The sequence below is a fragment of the Tupaia chinensis genome, unplaced genomic scaffold (assembly GCF_000334495.1).
Source record: "Tupaia chinensis unplaced genomic scaffold, TupChi_1.0 Scaffold143921_1, whole genome shotgun sequence".
Taxonomy (NCBI): Eukaryota; Metazoa; Chordata; class Mammalia; order Scandentia; family Tupaiidae; genus Tupaia; species Tupaia belangeri.
In genome coordinates this window covers 340,459-358,869 of record NW_006203772.1, presented here as the reverse complement: position 1 = coordinate 358,869, position 18,411 = coordinate 340,459, and the positions used below count along the sequence as shown (strand labels likewise).

The window sequence follows — 18,411 nt, the reverse complement described above, 5'->3', positions numbered from 1 at the left end:
TAGCGCCCTCTTTCTAGGCCGGTGAGGCCTTCCGGCTACAGCCTGGGAGGCCGAGGGGAGAGGAGGAAGAGACTCTGGGGAGGGGGCGCACGCTGGACAGAGGCAGGGACGGAGGAGGGGCACGCGACGAGCCGAGGGGTCGCGCGGGGGCCGGGGCCCGAGATGTCAGGGACGAGCTGAGCGCGGCCGGCGCTGAGGGAGCGTGTGAGGCCCGAGAAAAGGCTGAGGCCGGGAACTGGATATGTGTGTGCGACGAGGGGCCTGGTCTCCCTTTCCCTCTTCGCACGGCCCTGGATGTTCCCTTCAGCGAGTGCTAAGGGCACCTGCAGCCTCTCTCTGGGGAGTAGGGACAGACGATCTGACCGTCCAGGGTAGAGCGACGCCTGAGCTGGCCGCGCCTGTCATGACCCCGCAGTGCCTCCTCGGACACCTGTCTGGAGGATGGGGGTGGAGACAAACCCTCGGGGAAGGGTGTGATGGCTTATCTGACACGTCTGACTGGGCGACTTCCACTTCCAATCCTGTTAGGCGTCTTCTGTCTTTGGGGTTCCTAACGATTGTCTTCTGTGTTCCGTTTAGAGGGTAGCGTTTAATCTCCTATTTCATCTGGATGAGGGTCATTCAGGGGCTAGGGTCCTGATCCGTGTGGCCGAGTATATTCAGTAGAGGAGTCCTGGAGACAGGAGAGTTGCTCAGAAGATTCCGCTTCAGAACATGACCCTTAGCAAGGCCTTCTAGAGCCAGCAAGGGGTGTTGGAAACTGTAATTGAGAGAGGGTCCCATGAACTCACGGTAATTTTCCTGCAGGTGGCTTGTGGTCCGGTTGGCCACCAAGTGGTGTCAGCGAAAGTTGCAGGCAGAGCTAAAGATTGGCTCCTTCCGCTTCTTTTGGATCCAGAATATCAGTCTTAAGTTTCAGCAGCACCAGCAAACAGTGGTGAGTTCTGGGGAACTCCCTGAGTATGTTTATGGCATTGGTCCAGCTGAACTGCAACTTTTAAGTTTTCTATTAAAAACAAAACAAAACAAAAAACCCTTTGGTGGCTTTTCTAGTTAACCCGAGCCTTGCCCTTTCTTTGGCAAGATGACCTTACAGCTAGGTATGGAACACTGAGATTGGTTGGTGTAAGTTGTTCAGTTAGGAATGTTAACTGGGCACAGAGTTTCCTGAGCACATAAAAAAGATACAGAAGTAAAGCACAGAGGAAAGATAACAGGAAATAAAAGAACTTACTGTTTCGATTTAAGAGAGAAAGCAGAGCAACAAACTTATGAAAGAAATACTAAACAAATTTAAGTAATGTCTTTGTGAGGATAAGATCCTGAGCGCTGAGCAGAGAAGCCAGTGAAATGGAATGGGACATATTGAGTGGAAGGACCTATAGCACTTTCTTTTCTTATAATCTAAAACCTTTCCTGACCTATCAAGCTAGTCATTACTTACTTAGCATCTATGGTACAAAACTTTCTTTTACACTATTTCAGGAAATTGATAACGTGTGGATTTCCAGCAAACTCCTTAGCCATGATTTGCCGTAAGTACCCTATATCTTACCTTCTCCCCTTGGGGAATATTTGGGAATTAGGCTTACAGAACGAAATTATTCTGCAGAGGCCTCATAGTCCAAAAGGGAGGTGGGTTCTTGCTGAAGTCTAGTCTGAGTGCTATTATCTTGTGATAAAAATACTGATAACTTATGAGACTATACGCTGTGATTTGAGTAAGGTGGTAAAATGAATGAGGGAGGGGCAAAGACTGTTATGGGAGGGATGGACCGAGTGACAGTGAAGTTTCTTTTCTGGGCAGACATTATGTGGCATTGTGCTTTGGAGAAGTGCGAATCAGAATAGACCTGCAGGAAGTTTCTGGCCTGTCTGCCCCATTCTCTCAGAGAACTGGGGTGGATCAAAAGGCGCTGTCCTTCAGCCCATCTTTACTGAAGATCTTCTGCCAAGTGAGACTACTTCTATGCCATACTGTGTACCATCTAGGGTTGGTTGGCTTTGGAGCTATGGGTGGGTTTTTCTACATTAAAAAAAAAAATTATTATTTTATTTAACTTTATTTATTATTTATTTTAATTTGACCAGAGAGGGACAGAGTTAGAAAGAGAGAAAGAGAAGGACAGTGAGAAAGCAAGCCGCCAGGTCCGGGACTTGAACCATGGTCGGCCATGTGGGAGTCCAGCGCCCTTAACCACCCCACTACCTGCTGGCCCCTTTCTACATTTTTTAAAAAGAATTATTTATTTATCCCATTTGTTGATATTATTCTTAATTTGATCAGTCAGAAACAGAGAGAGAAAGGGAAAGTGAGAAAGCAAGCTGTCAGGTCTGGGATTCAGACTGCCCTGCTGTTGGCCATGTGGGAATCTAGCACCTTTAACCACCATGCCACCTGCTGGCCCCCTTTGATATTATTTATTGTTCATTCTTGCTTCTTCCTTCCAGCTATTCTCCATTCATGTAGATGCTATCAACATCATGGTTCTCAAGGTGGCTACCTCTGAGTCCTTATGGCACATTCAGATCAGTAGAAGCACATTTCTTCTGGATAGTGATGGGACAGGGTAAGCACTGGGTAGGAGAGGGTCTCGTTTTCCCATTCTTATCTTAAAGTTGCTTTGGTGTAAAGGGATATCAGGGCTTTCTTATCAATGTGTTCTTATTTTGTGTAATGCAAAGAGAGGCTAAGATTAGACATTTCTGCTTGCCTTATCTCTTCTAGTCAACAAAGCTTGACTGGAAGGAAATATTGAAGAAGGGAGCTAAGTACTTTTAATATATTTTCTTTCCCAGGCTAATCTGTGAGGTGAGCTTATGTAAGATCAACAGCAAAATTTTAAAGAGTGGTCAGCTGGTGAGTCTGCTACGGCCATTCATATACCCATTTCCTCCTGGGCATTAGGTCTGAAGAAGTTTAGGGTTTACATTCTTTTTTTTTTTTTTTTTTAAGAGAGATTTTTGCTATATAGTGCATGTGCTCACCAGAGACAGGGAGACAGAAAGCAAGAAATCACCCCTAAGGGGATGGCCACACCGCAGTCCCTTTTCCTACATTCTCCTTTTGGGATCTTGGGCACACACACACACACACACACACACACACACCTGGCATGACTTTAAACCACTGGACCTGGGACTTGAACCGTGGTCAACTACATGGGAGTCCAGTGACGTAACCATTACACCATCTGAGTAATGGTTACATTTTGAATCTGTTCTTTGTGGGGTTACCTCAGGGCAATAGCCAGTGTTCAGACCACTGCATTTTCACCTAAAACTCCCAGAATTCTGTATACATACTTCAGAGGCTCATGTTCCCCTACAGGAGGACACCTGCCTGGTAGAGCTCTCGCTGGCCCTGGACCTGTGTCTGAAGGTGGGCATCTGCAGTCGGCATCTGAAGGCTGTCACTATGGGTATGTGGACACTCCACGCTGAACTGCACGAGGGCCTCTTCCATAGTCAGCTGCTATGCCAAGGCCCAGGTTTGGCATCCAAGCCTGTGCCCTCTTCAGGTAAAGCTCAATTCATTGAGCCTCTTGTTTGCCTGATTTGCCAGTATTATTTTGGAAGTAGAAAAAAAAACAGTGTTCTCACTATTCATTTAGATGTAATTAGTCACCATGGTCTTTGATCCTGAGGATATTAGAGTAAGTAGGGCATTTGAGTATGCTAAATGAAAGAACTATTATCCATTAGACCTGTACTGTGTATTTTATCTGTGTTCCCTCATTGAATCCTTACCAGTTCACAGATAAGGAAATGGAAGCCTAGGAAGGTTTGCTAGGTAATTTGATTAAGATCATACAGTTAGTCAGCAGTAAAAATGGGGTTTGAATTATTTTGTCCTAAAGTCCATATTCTTTCTTTTTCAATATTTTTATCTAACTTTATTTATTTATTTTAATTTGACCAGAGAGAGACAGAGTGAAAGAGAAAGTGGCAGAGAAAGTGAGAAAGCAAGCTACCAGGTCTGTGACTCACACCGTGTTTGGCCACATGGGAGTCCAGCACCCTTAACCACCATGCCACCTGCTGGCCCATTATTTATTTTTTTAAGAGATTTTTTTCTATAGGGCTGTGCGCTTGCTGGAGAGGCAGTGCAGTAACAGACAGAAAGCAGGAACTCACCTCCTAGAGGGAATGGCCATGCTGTAATACCTTCTCTTCCATTCTCCTCTTGAGATCTTGGACACACACGAACAAATGCCTGGTGTGAGTTAAGGTCACTGGGTCCAAGACTCGAACCAAAGTTGACTATGTGGGATTCCAGTGACGTAACCATTATACCATCTGCTGGTTCCCACTAAAGTCCTTATTCTTTTTTTTTTTTTTTTTGGAGAGATTTTCACTGTAGGGCACGTGCGCTCGCCAGATAGAGACAGAAAGCGAGAAATCACCCCCCAGGGGGGATGGTCACGCCGCAATCCCTTCTCCTCCATTCTTCTCTCGGGATCTTGGGCACGCATGCACACACGCCCGGCGTGAGTTTTTAAGCCACCGGGTCTGGGACACGAACCGCGGTCAACTACGTGGGAGTCCAGCGACATAGCCATTATGCTAACTGCTGGTTCCCTAAAGTCCTTATTCTTAATGTCATACCAATCTGCTTCTCATACCATTTGTGGTTTTAGAGTCTGGAGAAGGAAGTATATTTGCTTAGCCTAGTTTGTGTAGGAGGGGATTTGCTCAAAGGGGGAGAATAGAGCATATTAAAGATTGAGGGCTCATTCATGTTTTCAGAGGTGACAGAGAACTTGGCTGAGCCAATTCTGCCTGGCCTACATCTCCTCCAGAAGCTGCCTGACCAGGTCAAGGTGAAGATAGAGAATACAAGCGTGGTGTTGTCCATGAATAGTCAAAAGAGGTGAGGTCTCTCCTGAAAAAGAAGAGTGGGGAGTGACAAAGGCAGCTGTATGCTGGGATCTCTACAAACCAGCCTAGTTGCTGTGCTGACCTTGGGAGAGAGGAAATCGGAGTGGCATTTCATGTCTCTCTGAGCCAGAATCTGTTTCTGGACTAGGCATCTGACTTGGACGCTGAAGCTACTGCATTTCCTGTACCACCGTGATGAGGATCAATTGCCCCTTCGAAACTTCACTGCAAATTCCGATATGGCACAGATGAACACTGAACTTCTGCTTGAAGGTTCATGGGGGGGATAGTGATAGTGAGAGAGACCAGCAGGACTAGATGCTCCCTTTGCAGATGCCCCATATGGACTTCTTAATTTCAGTGTAACTGGGGAAGTATTGGTGGCAGTTCAACTCCTGCCTGCTGCTGTGCCTCTTCTAGTTTTACCTCTGGCTCTCCCAGTGCTCTCTTCTGATCTGTCCTCTGGCCTCTTACAGATGGGCTGCTGCTTTCACAGAGTCGCCAGCGCATCATCTGTCTCAACTCCCTCAAGGCTAGTGTGCAGGTGGGATAACAGCAGTACCAAGAACTGTTCCTTTCTTTGGTGTCTACATCATTACATTACATTATGAGTTTATGATATAAAACCCAAGCCCCCCAAGCCCACCCTTCTGCTATTCATTTTTTTTTTTTTTTTTTTGGCGGGGGGAGGTTTCTGCTATAGGGCGCATGTGCTTAGAAAGACAGAGAGACAGACAGAAAGCGAGAAATCACCCCCAGTGGGGATGGCCACACTGCAATCCCTTCTCCTCCATTCTCCTCTCGGGATCTTGGGCACACACGCACATGCGCCCAGCGTGAGTTTAAGACACCGGGTCCGGGACTTGAACCACGGTTGACTACGTAGGAGTCCAGCAACATAGCCATTATGCTAACTGCTGGTCCCTGCTATTCTTGATTCCAGGTCACTACCATTGACCTCTCGGCCTCCCTGGTTCTGAATACTTGTATCATTCATTACCGGCACCAGGAATTCTCTCACTGGCTGCACATGCTAGCGTTGGAGACCCAGGGGCCAAGTTCACCTGTTCTTAAGCAAAGGAGAAAAAGGTCAGTTTAATCTTTTTCAGTCACTATCTTTTTAGGTTGATGCTTTAGGATTTTTCTGACTTGAAGTAGCATCTTGAATTAAATATTTATTTGATTATCCCTAATATATATGTATTTTTATTGCCTGACGCAAGGTAGGTTAAATTTTATGTAAGGGGTGTATTTACAAAATTGAAACTTCATTCAAAACTTACAAGAAAGTGGCATTGACATGTTATAATGCATGTAATTTTCGGTTCATGTTTATGTTCTTGCTTACCAGCTTAGGGATTATGTATGTGATTTTTTTTTTCTCCCAGAGGTTTTTGCTACAGGGTGCATGTGCTCACCAGAGAGACAGAAAGTGAGAAATCACCCCCCGGGGGATGGTCACACAGCAGTTCCTTCTCCTCCATTCTCCTCTCAGGATCTTGGGCACACACACACACATACACACGCCTGGCGTGAGATTAAGCCGCTGGGTCCAGGACTCGAACTGTGGTTGGGTACATGTGAGTCCAGCAATATAGCCATTACACTAACTGCATAATGTGATTCTTTTTTTTTTTTTTTTTTCTTTTTTTTGGAGAGGTTTTTTTCTTATAGGGCACGTGCGCTTGTCAGAAAGACAGAGAGTGACAGAGAGATAGAAAGCAGGAAATCACCCCCCAGGGGGATGGCACGCCGCAATCCCTTCTCCATTTTCCTCTTGGGATTTTGAGCATGCATGCACGCGCCCGGTGTGAGTTTAAGCTGCCGAGTCTGGGACTCGAACCGCAGTCCAGTACGTGAGAGTCCAGCGACATAGCCATTACACCAACTGCTGGTCCTGATTTCTCTAAATCTTAATCTCTATAGCAATTCCGTTTTTACGTATCTTCCTCATTAGACTAGATTTCTTGATGAGAGGATGATGTCCTCTTTGTTTGTGTGCCTAGTGCCCAGCACAGTGCCTTATACAACATAAATAATTTGTTAAACTTAATCTAAATGATAAATAATGTCCACCTTGAATTGAAAGATGGCAGGCACCGTCATGTCTGCAGTGCCATTTGTCTCTGTGTAGTGGTTGCATTGAGAATTTAAGGTTAATGGGTTGGAAGTGATGCTTCTTAGTTATATCAGGTTGAATCATATAATGCAGATATTCACTACGTTGACCTGTGAAACTGGCAGTTTTATATAATTCCACCTAATATCTTTCTGGGGTTCCTAAGGATTACCATTGAGGTAGCAGCAAGCTGTAAGTGCAGCCTTTTCCTTTCTGATTGTAAGAATCTAGCCTAAGAGGGAACCAGCAGTTAGCATAATGGCTGTGTCGCTGGACTCCCACGTAGTTGACTGCGGTTCGCGTCCCAGACCCGGTGGCTTAAAACTCACACCGGGCGCATGTGCGTGCGTGTCCAAGATCCCAAGAGGAGAATGGAGGAGAAGGGATTGCGGCGTGACCATCCCCCCTGGGGGGTGATTTCTCACTTTTTGTCTCTATGTCTCTGTCTGTCTGGCGAGTGCACGTGCCCTATAGCGAAAATCTCTCAAAAAAAAAAAGAATCTAGCCTAAGAATCACAACAAAACTCTAAATTTCACCCTGATTTTGAGAGCCTCAAGAATCTGTTCTGTGGTAGGAAGCTATACTTATTTTCTAATCAAACAATGATGTCTTGTCTTTGTGCAGAACATTCCCCCAAATCCTGGCTCCCATCATCTTTAGCACTTCCATCTCCAATGTCAACATTTCCGTTCAGCTTGGAAATACACCACCTTTCGCCTTGGGATTCAATTCCATCTCTCTGGGTAAGACTCTGGAATGGAAAAGGAATAAGCATCTGTCCATTTGTGGAGGTAGGCCCAGTTGATAGCCAGTGTCTCCATTAAAACCCCTCTTTCCCACCTTTGTTTAGATTATCAGCACCTCAGGCCACAGAGTATCCATCAGCGAGGCGTCCTAACTGTGGACCACCTCTGCTGGCGTGTGGGCAGTGACTCTCACATTCAGCGAGCACCACACCCACCCAATATGCATGTTTGGGGTGAGGCACTTGTCCTGGACTCCTTCACACTTCAGGTAGGTAGGAGCTTTGGTGAATAGGGGCCCACATAGCTTCCTTCTCCTGTCATGCTTCAGAGCATTGAGCATCTTATTGGCAGCAGGCAGCACATCAGGGTGTTAAAAAACTGTGCATTTGCACACTTCTGATGGGATCCTCTGCTTTTTTTCTAGGGTAGCTATAACCAGCCTCTGGGCCTGTCCAGCACCCAGTCAGATACGCTATTTCTTGATTGTACCATCCGAGGACTTCAGGTAGAAGCATCAGAGACCTGTGCCGAATGTCTGTCTCGTATCTTATCCCTGATGGGTCCACAGTTTGGGAAATCAGCTGTCTCTAGGGAATCCTCATTTGGGGAATCTGTGACGTTACTGTGGAAGGTGGACTTGAAGGTGGAAGACATGAACTTGTTCACCCTTTCTGCCCTGGTTGGTAAGTGGGACAGGGGGTCTATACTGAAGTGGGTAGTGTGAAACCTAAGCAGATTATGCTGGTTCAGTCTGTTCCTTCTCATTTAATGAAGCTGATTATCTGGAATTTTTTTTTTTTTTTTTAATTAGAGGCGTAAGGTGCTGGAACATCTTGCATAACTATTGGGTTTCTTGATTTTTTTTTTTAATCTTTATTTATTCATTTTAACTTGACCAGAGAGGAACAGAGTAAGAGAAAGAGAGAGTGTATGAGTGAGAGAGGGAAAGTGAGAAAGTAAGCTGCCAGGTCCCGGATCGAACTGTGGTCAGCCATGTGAGAGTATAGTACCCTTTACCACCACACTACCTACTGGCCCCGTTTTTTTTTTTTTTTTCTTAATGCCTTATAAAAGGCGAGTGTTGGGGCCAGCGGGTGGCATAGTGGTTAAGGGTGGTGGACTCCCACATGGCTGACCCTGGTTTGAGTCCTCGACCTGGTGGCTTGCTTGTTTTAAAAAAGAATTATTTATTTAATTTTACTTATTCACTTATTTTAATTTGACCAGAGAGAGAGAGAGAGAGTGAAAAAGTAAGAAAGCAAACCACTAAGTCTGGGACTCGAACCGTGGTTGGCCGTGTGGGGAGTGTCCAGTTCCTTAACTACCACGCCACCTGTTGGACCCCTAAGTAAAATAATTATTTTTTAAAAAGGCAAGTATTAAGCAAGACATAATAAAAAGATTGAACTTTTATGTGGTCAAGAGAATGAGACCCATGTATCTTTTTATTTCCTTGTGTTTGGTTCTAGACAGTAAATGATATACTTCCAAGCAATTTGTAGGAGCTGGGAACTTTGACTCTGCCAGTTCTAAATAGGTTAAGACAGGAAAGGGAAAATCTCACTAAAACATGAGGAATGACTTGGAGAAGCATGGGAAATAAAGATAACAAGAGTAAAGAGAATAAGTTAAAGGGATAGAGAGAACTGAAGTTGGCATTTGAAAGCCAGGAAACCAAAAGCTGACATGGTTTCTGGATGTTAGGTGCTTCAGAGGTACGACTGGACACGCTGACTGTCCTGGGCAGTGCTGAGACCTCCACCGTGGGAATTCAAGGACTTGTGCTTGCACTTGTGAAGTCGGTCACAGAGAAGATGCAGCCCTGTTGCAAGGCCCCTGACATCCCTACTCCAGTGCTCAGCTTCTCCATGCTCTCTGTTACCTATCACCGCAGCATCCGCTCTCTAGAGGTAATACACCTATGGGAGGTGGGGCCAGGCTGGTTCTTCTCTTGGTTTAGAGACCCTTAGTCCTTTTTTTTTTTTTTTTTTAAGGTTTTTGCCATAGGATGTGTGCACTTGCTAGAGACAGAAAGGAAAAAAGTGAGACATTACCTCCACTGGGGCAATGGCCGCATTGTAGTCCCTCCTCCTCCATTCTCTTCTCAGGATTTTGGGCTTGCATACACATATATCCAACATGATTTTCAAGGCGCCCCAGGAATTGAACAGTGGTTGACCATGTGGGTATCCAGGGTCCTAACCACATCATCTGCTGGCCCCAAGCCTTAGTCTTTTAAAAAAATAATAATAGGGGCCGGCAGGTGGTGTGGTGGTTAAAGGCACTGGATTCCCACATGGTCGACCACGGTTCGAGTCCCAGACCTGGTGGCTTGCCTTCGCTCTCTCTTTCTGTCCCTCTCTGGTCAAATTGAAATAAACAAATGAATAAATAAATAAATTAAATTAAATTTTAAAAATATATTAAAAAATAAAAATAAAATAATAATAATAATAATTTTGGGGTCAGCAGGTGGTATGGTGGTTAAGGGCACTGGATTCCCATGTGGCTAACCATGGTTCAAGTCGCAGACCTAGTGGCTTGCTTTCTCATTCTCTCTCTCTCTCTCTCTCTCACTCTCTCTCACTCTGTCTCTCTCTGGTCAAATTAAAATGAACTTAAAAAGAAAGTTAAATAAAATAATTCTTTAAAAAATATTTCATTTTATTTATTATTTTATTTATTTATTTTTTTAATTTCCTATTGGCCATGTGCATTCACCAGAGAGAGACAGAGAGAGAGAGAGAGAGAGAAGGAAAATGAGAAAGCAAGCCCCCAGGTCTAGGACTTGAACTGAAGCCCACCCTGTGGGGAGTACAACACCTTCATTCACCACACCACCTGCTGGGTCGAGGCTTATAGTCTTTTTGTCTCATATTGCGAAACTTATCTCATCAGAAATATTATACCTAGTGGATTTTGTGTTTTTCCTGGTTCGTTCTGTACATTTTTAACTTTTTACTATGGAATTTATAATTTGGACAAAACTAGAGCTAAGTAGTGGTACAGTGGTAGTGCAACTGGACCCACATGGGAAAAGTCTTAGAACCTCTCTGGGCATGATGGGTGTGTATGCATGCCATCCTGTCCTCCAGACCAGGAAGATCATGGCCTGGAGACCCTTTTGGGGGTGCCTATTTCTCTCTTTCAAGAAATAAGTGGATAAACTTAAGGGTGTTTGTTTGTATGTGTGCATATGTACAATATATATGTATGTATATGTAAATTAAGGAAAATACATGTGTTCTCATGGTCCCAGTTTCATTACCAGCTTGTGCCAACTTATTTCAGCTGTTCTTATGCTAATTTTTGATGCCCCAGGTTCTGGGGTTCTTCTAAAGCAGTTACCAAACCCATGTAATTTCAAGTATAAATATTTCAGTATATACATCTTTTTTTTTTTTTTTTGAAAGGATTTTGCTATAGGGCGTATGCGCTCGCCAGACAGACAGAGAGAGACAGAGAGACAGAAAATGAGAAATCACCCCCTCCCCAGGGGGAATGGCAACCCTGCAATCCCTTTTCCTCCATTCTCCTCTTGGGATCTTGGGCATGCACGCACACGCACCCAGCATGAGTTTAAGCCACCAGATCTGGGGCTCGCACCGTGGTTGACTACATGAGAGACCAGCGACATAGCCGTTACGACAATTGCTGGTCCCAGTATATACATCCTCTGAAAAATGGTGATCTGGTGTCATTTTGCTGAAGTACTCAGTTCACGGAAAGGCTGGAAAGGATCTAAATGAAGATGGAAGCACTTGGCAATCTTTGAGAGGTTTTTCAGTCTTTCTCCTCAGGGTATTAATGGATATGGGACACTCTTAGGAGGATGGTGGGTATTTTCCTGTTTGTCAGACTTTGTCTTCCTTTGGAAATTGAAGAGGTTTCTCTTCAGAGAAATAAGCTGGAGAGAGAAGGCAAGCCTCCAGGTCTGGGACTCGAACCAGGTCGGCCATGTGGGAGTCCAGCACCTTAACTACCATGCCACCTATTGGACCCATGACCAGTATTTTTTATACCTTTTGAGAATTCAGTCAAAGGGCCAGCTGGTGGAATAGTGGTTACAGTGCTGGACTCCCACATGGCCGACTGTGGTTCAAGTCCTGAACCTATTCGTTTGCTTTTTCGCTTTCCTGCTCTCTCTGTCTAACTCTGGTGAGCGCATGTGCCTTGTGGCAAATTAAAAACAAAGAATAATAAATAAAACTAAATAAATAATTATCTTAAAAAAGAATTAAGATGCAATCAATTCATGGAACATTTTCAAACTGACTTTTGCAGTGACTTTTACAGTGGTTATTAGAGTGGCTGTTAGAGAAAGGTAACTCATGAGCAGAAATATGAAGTCAGATGATTTGAGTACTGTTGGATATATTAAGTGTACTGTGGTAGATAACAAATAATTATACTATGTGGCCTCTCCTCTCAACCTAGAATCCAGTTGAGAACTTAGACAGTGTCGATGATCTTAAGTAAAGTAGATTAACTGTTAGCTCAGCATGTTAGTGCTAAGGGTATAATTAACATAGTTACTCAGGAAAGACTTCTGGGTGGAGATAGTTCTAGAGCCAAGTATGCGTGTATGTTTCCTGCCATCTCTACTATTCTGGGGCACAGTAATTGACATAACCTTTTCTCTCGTTTTTGTTTCTAAAGGTTCAGTGTGGTGCAGGATTGACCTTGCTCTGGAGTCCTCCAGATCACATGTACCTGTACCAGCACGTCCTAGCCACCTTGCAGTGCCGAGACCTATTAAGGGCCACTGTGTTTCCTGAGACTGTTCCATCCCTTGCACTAGACATGCCAGAAACCACTTCTGAGCCAGAATGCCATCCCCCTGAGCCATCTCCCCCAAAGCGGCTGCTAAATCTGACACTGGAGGTGAGCACAGCCAAGCTGACAGCTTTTGTTGCTGAGGACAAATTCATTACCCTGGCTGCCGAGAGTGTGTCACTGAGCCGGCATGGGGGTTCACTGCAGGCTTATTGTCCAGAGCTGGCTGCTGGCTTTGATGGCAATAGCATCTTCAACTTCAAGGAGGTGGAGGTACAGCTGCTGCCTGAGCTGGAGGAGATGATCCTCCACCGGAACCCCTTCCCTGCACTACAGACCCTCCGGAACCGTGTTTGGCTCCTCTCCCTTGGCTCAGTCTCAGTGGAGTTCCCTTATCAGTATGACTTCTCTCGAACCCTGGATGAGGCTGTGGGAGTTCAGAAATGGCTAAAGGGGCTGCATCTAGGGACTTCTGCTTGGGCCACTCCACGCCCTGCCCCACTCCCTCCTGATCTACTCTTGAAGATTCAGCACTTCTCATGGGTTTTCCTGGATGACATTTTTGAGGTGAAACTTCATGATAACTATGAATTAATGAAGGATGAAAGTAAGGAGAGTGCCAAAAGGCTGCAGCTGTTGGATGCCAAAGTAGCTGCCCTTCGGAAGCAGCATGGGGAATTATTACCAGCCCGCAAAATTGAGGAGCTCTATGCCTCTTTGGAACGCAAAAACATTGAAATCTACATCCAGCGCTCCCGTCGTCTCTATGGTAACACACCCATGCGCCGGGCGCTGCTCACTTGGAGCCTTGCAGGGCTAGAGCTGGTGGCTCTGGCAGATGCCTCCTTCCACGGTCCTGAGCGAGTGATAGAGCAAGTTCGAGAGCTTGATCCACTTAGCCCTTTTCCGGCAGAAGGACTAGATCTTGTCATTCAGTGGTGTCGCATGCTCAAGTGCAATGTTAAGACCTTTCTGGGTAAGTAGTGCTTCCTTTATTTGCAGAGCCTAGTGCTTTCTCTGTGAGCTCCAAGAAGCTCAGTAGTTACAGAGGAGCTAGGTTATATTGGGAACAGTGACTGTTGGATGGGTGGAGTGGAATGGATGGGTTCCTCTTCCCTTTCTTTGTTCCTGAATTTCACGCAGAAATGGCTAAGAAAGCAATAATTAGCAGAGTCATCTTTAAGGTTATCATGGCTCTGAAGTCTCAGTGTAGTGCCTCACTTTCAACTGTAGGGTCTCCATGCCCTTTTTCAGCTTTGCTACCAAGGCCAGCCCTTGTTTTCTCTGTTGACTTGTAGATATAGATGGGTAAAAGTAACAGCAAAGAAAAAAGGCATAAAAGCATTAAAACAGCACCCCCAACTGACCAGTGTGTATCCTCCTTATATCAGTTCGGATCAGAGACTATCCACGGTACCTGTTTGAGATCCGTGACTGGCAGTTGATGGGTCGACTTGTGGGTACCGAGCAGAGTGGTCAGCCTTGTTCCCGTCGGCGTCAAATCCTTCACTTGGGCCTTCCATGGGGTAACGTGGCGGTAGAGAGGAATATGCCTCCACTCAAGTTCTACCATGACTTACGCTGTGAGTAGACAGGGACACCTGGTTTATCTAAGAGATATATGTATGTGGTAGCTGAGGTGGGGGATGAGCTGAGTCCCTTCTGCAGTGAAGGAGAAGGAAGGGACAAAGTAGCATAATAAACTATAGCTTTGCTTCCCTGCTCCAGCGGGAATCTCCCGGTACACAGTGGTGTGGGGCCCATGCTGGGATCCAGCCTGGACACTGATTGGCCAATGTGTGGACCTCTTGACCAAGCCCTCAGCTGACCCTAGCCCACCTTTGCCCTGGTGGGACAAGAGCCGTCTGCTGTTCCATGGGGACTGGCACATGGACATTGAACAGGCAAACCTGCACCAGCTGGCTACTGAGGTGAGAGGTCCCATGGAGTCATTTTATTAGGATGGTATGGTCGGGGCCTGCACGGCACATGAAGGAAATGAGAAAGATACAGATCTGGGAGATGAGGATGGTTCTCTGACCCATACCTCACCATGTTCTTGGGGGTTGTTGTAGGATCCATATAACACAACAGAAAATATGCATTGGGAGTGGAGCCACCTGTCTTTTCAGTGGAAACCTGGTCAGTTTGTGTTCAAGGGTGACTTGGATATCAACGTGAGAACAGCCTCTAAGTAAGTGGAGCTAAGGGTGGAGCCTCCCTCATGGAATGGAAGGCTTAGGGTGGAGGGAGGGGGAGAGCTGAGGTGTCAATGACCAGGGCACTGAGGGTGGGGCTCTGTTGTGAGGCAGGTATGACGACTGCTGCTTCCTTCACCTGCCTGACCTCTGCATGACACTGGACCTGCAGTGGCTGTGCCATGGCAACCCCCATGATCACCATGGTGTCACTCTGCGGGCCCCAGAATTCTTGCCTGAGGTGCCCTTGGGCCAGCTCCATGACTCCTACCGGGCCTTCCGCTCTGAGAACCTCAACCTCTCCATCAAGATGGATCTGACTCGGCATAGCGGGAGTGAGGCTTGGGCCTGGGCGATGGGAAGGAAGGGCTGGGAGGATGGGCTTGGCTCCTGATGACTTCACCTTGGCCTTCTGTGGAGGAAATAGAATGGCAAGGAAGGATTTAGGTTAGGACTTTTTATAAGGTGGGGGGAAGCTTGGTATCTTAGTCCTTTCAGGGTACTGTAATAGTAATACCATTAACTGGGTAGCTTATAAAACTTATTTCTCACAGTTCTGGAGACTGGGAAGTCCAAGATCAAAGCGCAGGCAGATTCCATATCTGGTGAGGGCCCATTCCTCATCGATGGTGACTTCTTGCTGAGTCCTTAACTGATGGAAGGGGCCATGTTGTTCCCTTGGACCTCTTTTGTAAGGGCACTGGTCCCATTCACGAGGGTTCAGTCTTCATGATCTAATTACCTCCCAAAGTCCCCCCCCTTAATACCACCAATTTTGGGGGTTAGAATTCAGACCATAGTAGGGCCGGTAAGTGGCATGGTAGTTAAGGGCTCTGGACTCCCACAGGGCTAACTGCTGTTTGAGTTCTAGACCTGGCAGCTTGCTTTCTCACTTTCCCCCTCTCTCACTCTCTTGCTCTGTCCTTCTCTGGTCAAAATTAAAATAAATAAAGTTAAATAAAATAATTTTTTAAAGAAAAAAAGAATTCAGACCATAGCAGTAGGTAAAAACAAAGACCTTGGATCCTTGAAAGAAAAGGGCATTGAAGAAGCTGAATGTGAGGTTGAATGCTTTTTGGATCTTTTTAACTTACAAAACCTGAAGCTAGGGAAGAATTTAACTTCACGTCTGTGTTTCAATCACAACTAGGAAATGTCTATCTTTTCATCTACAGCAATATCCCAGCCCCGAATTCTTCTATACAGTAGTACCCTTCGCTGGATGCAAAACTTCTGGGCAACTTGGACTAGTGTTACAAGGCCTATCTGCCGGGGAAAGCTCTTCAATAACCTAAAACCCAGCAAGAAGAAACTTGGCCAGCACTACAAGCAGCTTTCCTATACGGCACTCCTTCCCCAGCTGCAGGTCACTCTTTCCCCAGCTGCAGGTCAGGCTCCAGTGGCCCTGCTGATGTCTTCACCTCCATTCCCCTTCCCTGCTATTCGTACTTTCTCTTATTGGATCTCTTAATCATCCCTCTCATACCGTCCTTTGTTCAGTGTATGCTCTCTTGTTGCCAGGTTCATTATTGGGCCTCATTTGCCCAGCAACGGGGCATCCAGATTGAGTGCAGTCAGGGCCATGTCTTCACTCGGGGGACTCAGCGGCTTATACCTCAAGGTAAGATCAGAGACTCCCTTTGTCTTTCCTAGCCTGCCCCTTACCTTTTTCCCTTTCTCGGTTCCATTCCCATCCTCCCTTTGGGTTTCACAATGTCCTTTTACGGATCTGCATGGGTTCTGCGTGCCTCTTTTTCTCAGCTGGCACAGTGATGCGGCGGCTCATCTCTGACTGGAGTGTGACCCAGATGGTGAGTGACCTAAGTCAGGTGACTGTTCATCTGATGGCCTCACCTTCTGAAGAGAATGTTGATCACTGCCTTGATCCTTTGGTGACAAAGACCCACCTGCTGAGCCTGTCCTCTCTCACCTACCAACGGCACAGCAATCGCACAGCTGAGGAGGTACTGCCTGACACAGACTCTCTTTACCTCATTTATATCAATGGATCTCTTTATCTGCTTGGGCTGCTATAGTGAAATACTAGACAGGTGACTTAAACAACAGCAATTTATTTCAGTTTTGGAGGCTGGGAAATACAAGATTAAGATTAGAGTCTTGGTATGGCTGGGTTCTGGTGAGGCCTCTTTTATTTATTTATTTTTTTTTTAAGAGAGATTTTTGCTATAGGGCATGTGTGTTTGCTGGAGAGACAGAGAGATGAAAAGCGAGAAATCACCTCCTAGCGGGGATGGCTACGCTGCAACCCTTTCTTTATTCTCCTCTCGAGATCTTTTGGGCACGCATGCACATGGACCTAGCATGTGTTTTAAGCCACTGGGACTTGAACCATTGTCAACTACATGGGAGTTCAGTAATGTAACCATTACACCATCTGCCAGTCCCTGAGACCTCTTTTATTTCTTTTTTAAAAAAGTAAATTAATAATTATTTTTTTAAAAACTTTATTTATTTGCTTATTTTAGAGAGAGTGAGAAAGTGAGTGAGAGAGAGAGAGAGAGAGTGAGAAAGTAAGCCGCCAGGTCTGGGACTTGAACTGTGGTCGGCCATGTGGGAGTCCAGTACCCTTAACCACCCTACCACCTGCCAGCCCTTCTGGTAACTCTTATTATAAGGGCACTAATCCTGTGACGTTTGCCTTACCCCCATTATATCATCAAAACCTATTTACTTCCCAAAGACTCCATTTCCTAGTACTATCATACTAGGTGTTAGGGCTTTAATATATATTTTTTATTTTATTTTATTTATTTTTTTGGAGAGGTTTTGCTATAGGGCATGTGCGTTCGCCAGACAGACAGAGAGAGACAGAGAGAAAGAAAACGAGAAATCACCCCCCAGGGGAGCTGGCTACGCCACAATCCCCTCTCCTCCATTCTTCTCTCGGGATCTTGGGCATGCATGCACATGTGCCCGGCGTGAGTTTAAGTCACCGGGTCCTGGACGCGAACCACGGTCGACTACGTGGGAGTCCAGCGACACAGACATTATGCTAACTGCTGGTCCCTAATATATAAATTTTAGAGGAACATAATTCAGTCCATAGTAGTAGGTTTCAGGCTAAGTTCCTGGTAAGATACTAAGCATATATTATATTCTAAGCGTATACAAGGGGACTTCAAAAAGTTCATGGAGGGACCAGCAGTTAGTGTAATGGCTATGTCGCTGGACTCCCATGTAGTCGACCGCAGTTCGAATCCCGGACCTGGTGGCTTAAACTCATGCTGGGTGCATGTGCATGTGTGCCCAAGATCCCAAGAAGAGAATGGAGGAGAAGGGATTGCGGCCTGGCCATCCCCCCCGGGGAGTGATTTCTCGTTTTCTCTCTCTCTGTCTCTCTCTGTCTTTCTGGTGAGCGCACGTACCCTATAGCAAAAACCTCTCCAAATTAAAAAAAAAAAAAAATTCATGGAAAAGTTGAATTAAAGTATGAGTTAATTTTGTGCAAAATCTTTTTGAAATCCACACACCATCATTGTATTTAGTGTTGACTTTTACTCTCATTAAGGAAAGTTGTTTTTTTGTTTGTTTGTTTTTTTTTTAGAGGTTTTTCACTATAGGGCGCGTGCACTCGCCGGACAGACAGAGAGAGACAGAGAGACAGAAAGCGAGAAATCACCCCCCAGAGGGGATGGCCACGCCACAATCCCTTCTCCTCCGTTCTCCTCT

The 18,411-nt window shown here is 45.7% G+C and overlaps 1 protein-coding gene across 6 annotated transcripts in view; it reads left to right on the top strand.

Moving 5' to 3' along the window:
- The window catches only part of BLTP2 (bridge-like lipid transfer protein family member 2), a 46,683-nt gene continuing 28,272 nt past the window's right edge, over positions 1–18,411 (top strand). For 4 of the 6 annotated variants that reach the window (XR_003547351.1, XM_027767104.1, XM_014582916.2 and 1 more), the window contains exons 1-23: positions 1–21; positions 808–937; positions 1,486–1,535; positions 1,808–1,955; positions 2,452–2,570; positions 2,800–2,860; positions 3,332–3,521; positions 4,750–4,873; positions 5,030–5,154; positions 5,358–5,425; positions 5,825–5,970; positions 7,626–7,744; positions 7,852–8,015; positions 8,172–8,430; positions 9,452–9,657; positions 12,407–13,499; positions 13,915–14,106; positions 14,252–14,454; positions 14,599–14,717; positions 14,836–15,056; positions 15,897–16,087; positions 16,243–16,342; positions 16,483–16,685. Coding sequence is in view for 5 of the 6 variants with exons in the window: in XM_027767104.1 (XP_027622905.1) it covers positions 2,485–2,570; positions 2,800–2,860; positions 3,332–3,521; positions 4,750–4,873; positions 5,030–5,154; positions 5,358–5,425; positions 5,825–5,970; positions 7,626–7,744; positions 7,852–8,015; positions 8,172–8,430; positions 9,452–9,657; positions 12,407–13,499; positions 13,915–14,106; positions 14,252–14,454; positions 14,599–14,717; positions 14,836–15,056; positions 15,897–16,087; positions 16,243–16,342; positions 16,483–16,685 (3,870 nt within the window). In the remaining variant the exon portion in view is untranslated. The remainder of the gene's footprint in view (positions 22–807; positions 938–1,485; positions 1,536–1,807; positions 1,956–2,451; positions 2,571–2,799; positions 2,861–3,331; positions 3,522–4,749; positions 4,874–5,029; positions 5,155–5,357; positions 5,426–5,824; positions 5,971–7,625; positions 7,745–7,851; positions 8,016–8,171; positions 8,431–9,451; positions 9,658–12,406; positions 13,500–13,914; positions 14,107–14,251; positions 14,455–14,598; positions 14,718–14,835; positions 15,057–15,896; positions 16,088–16,242; positions 16,343–16,482; positions 16,686–18,411) is intronic. The other 2 variants (XM_027767105.1, XM_027767106.1) reach the window with 2 other exon arrangements.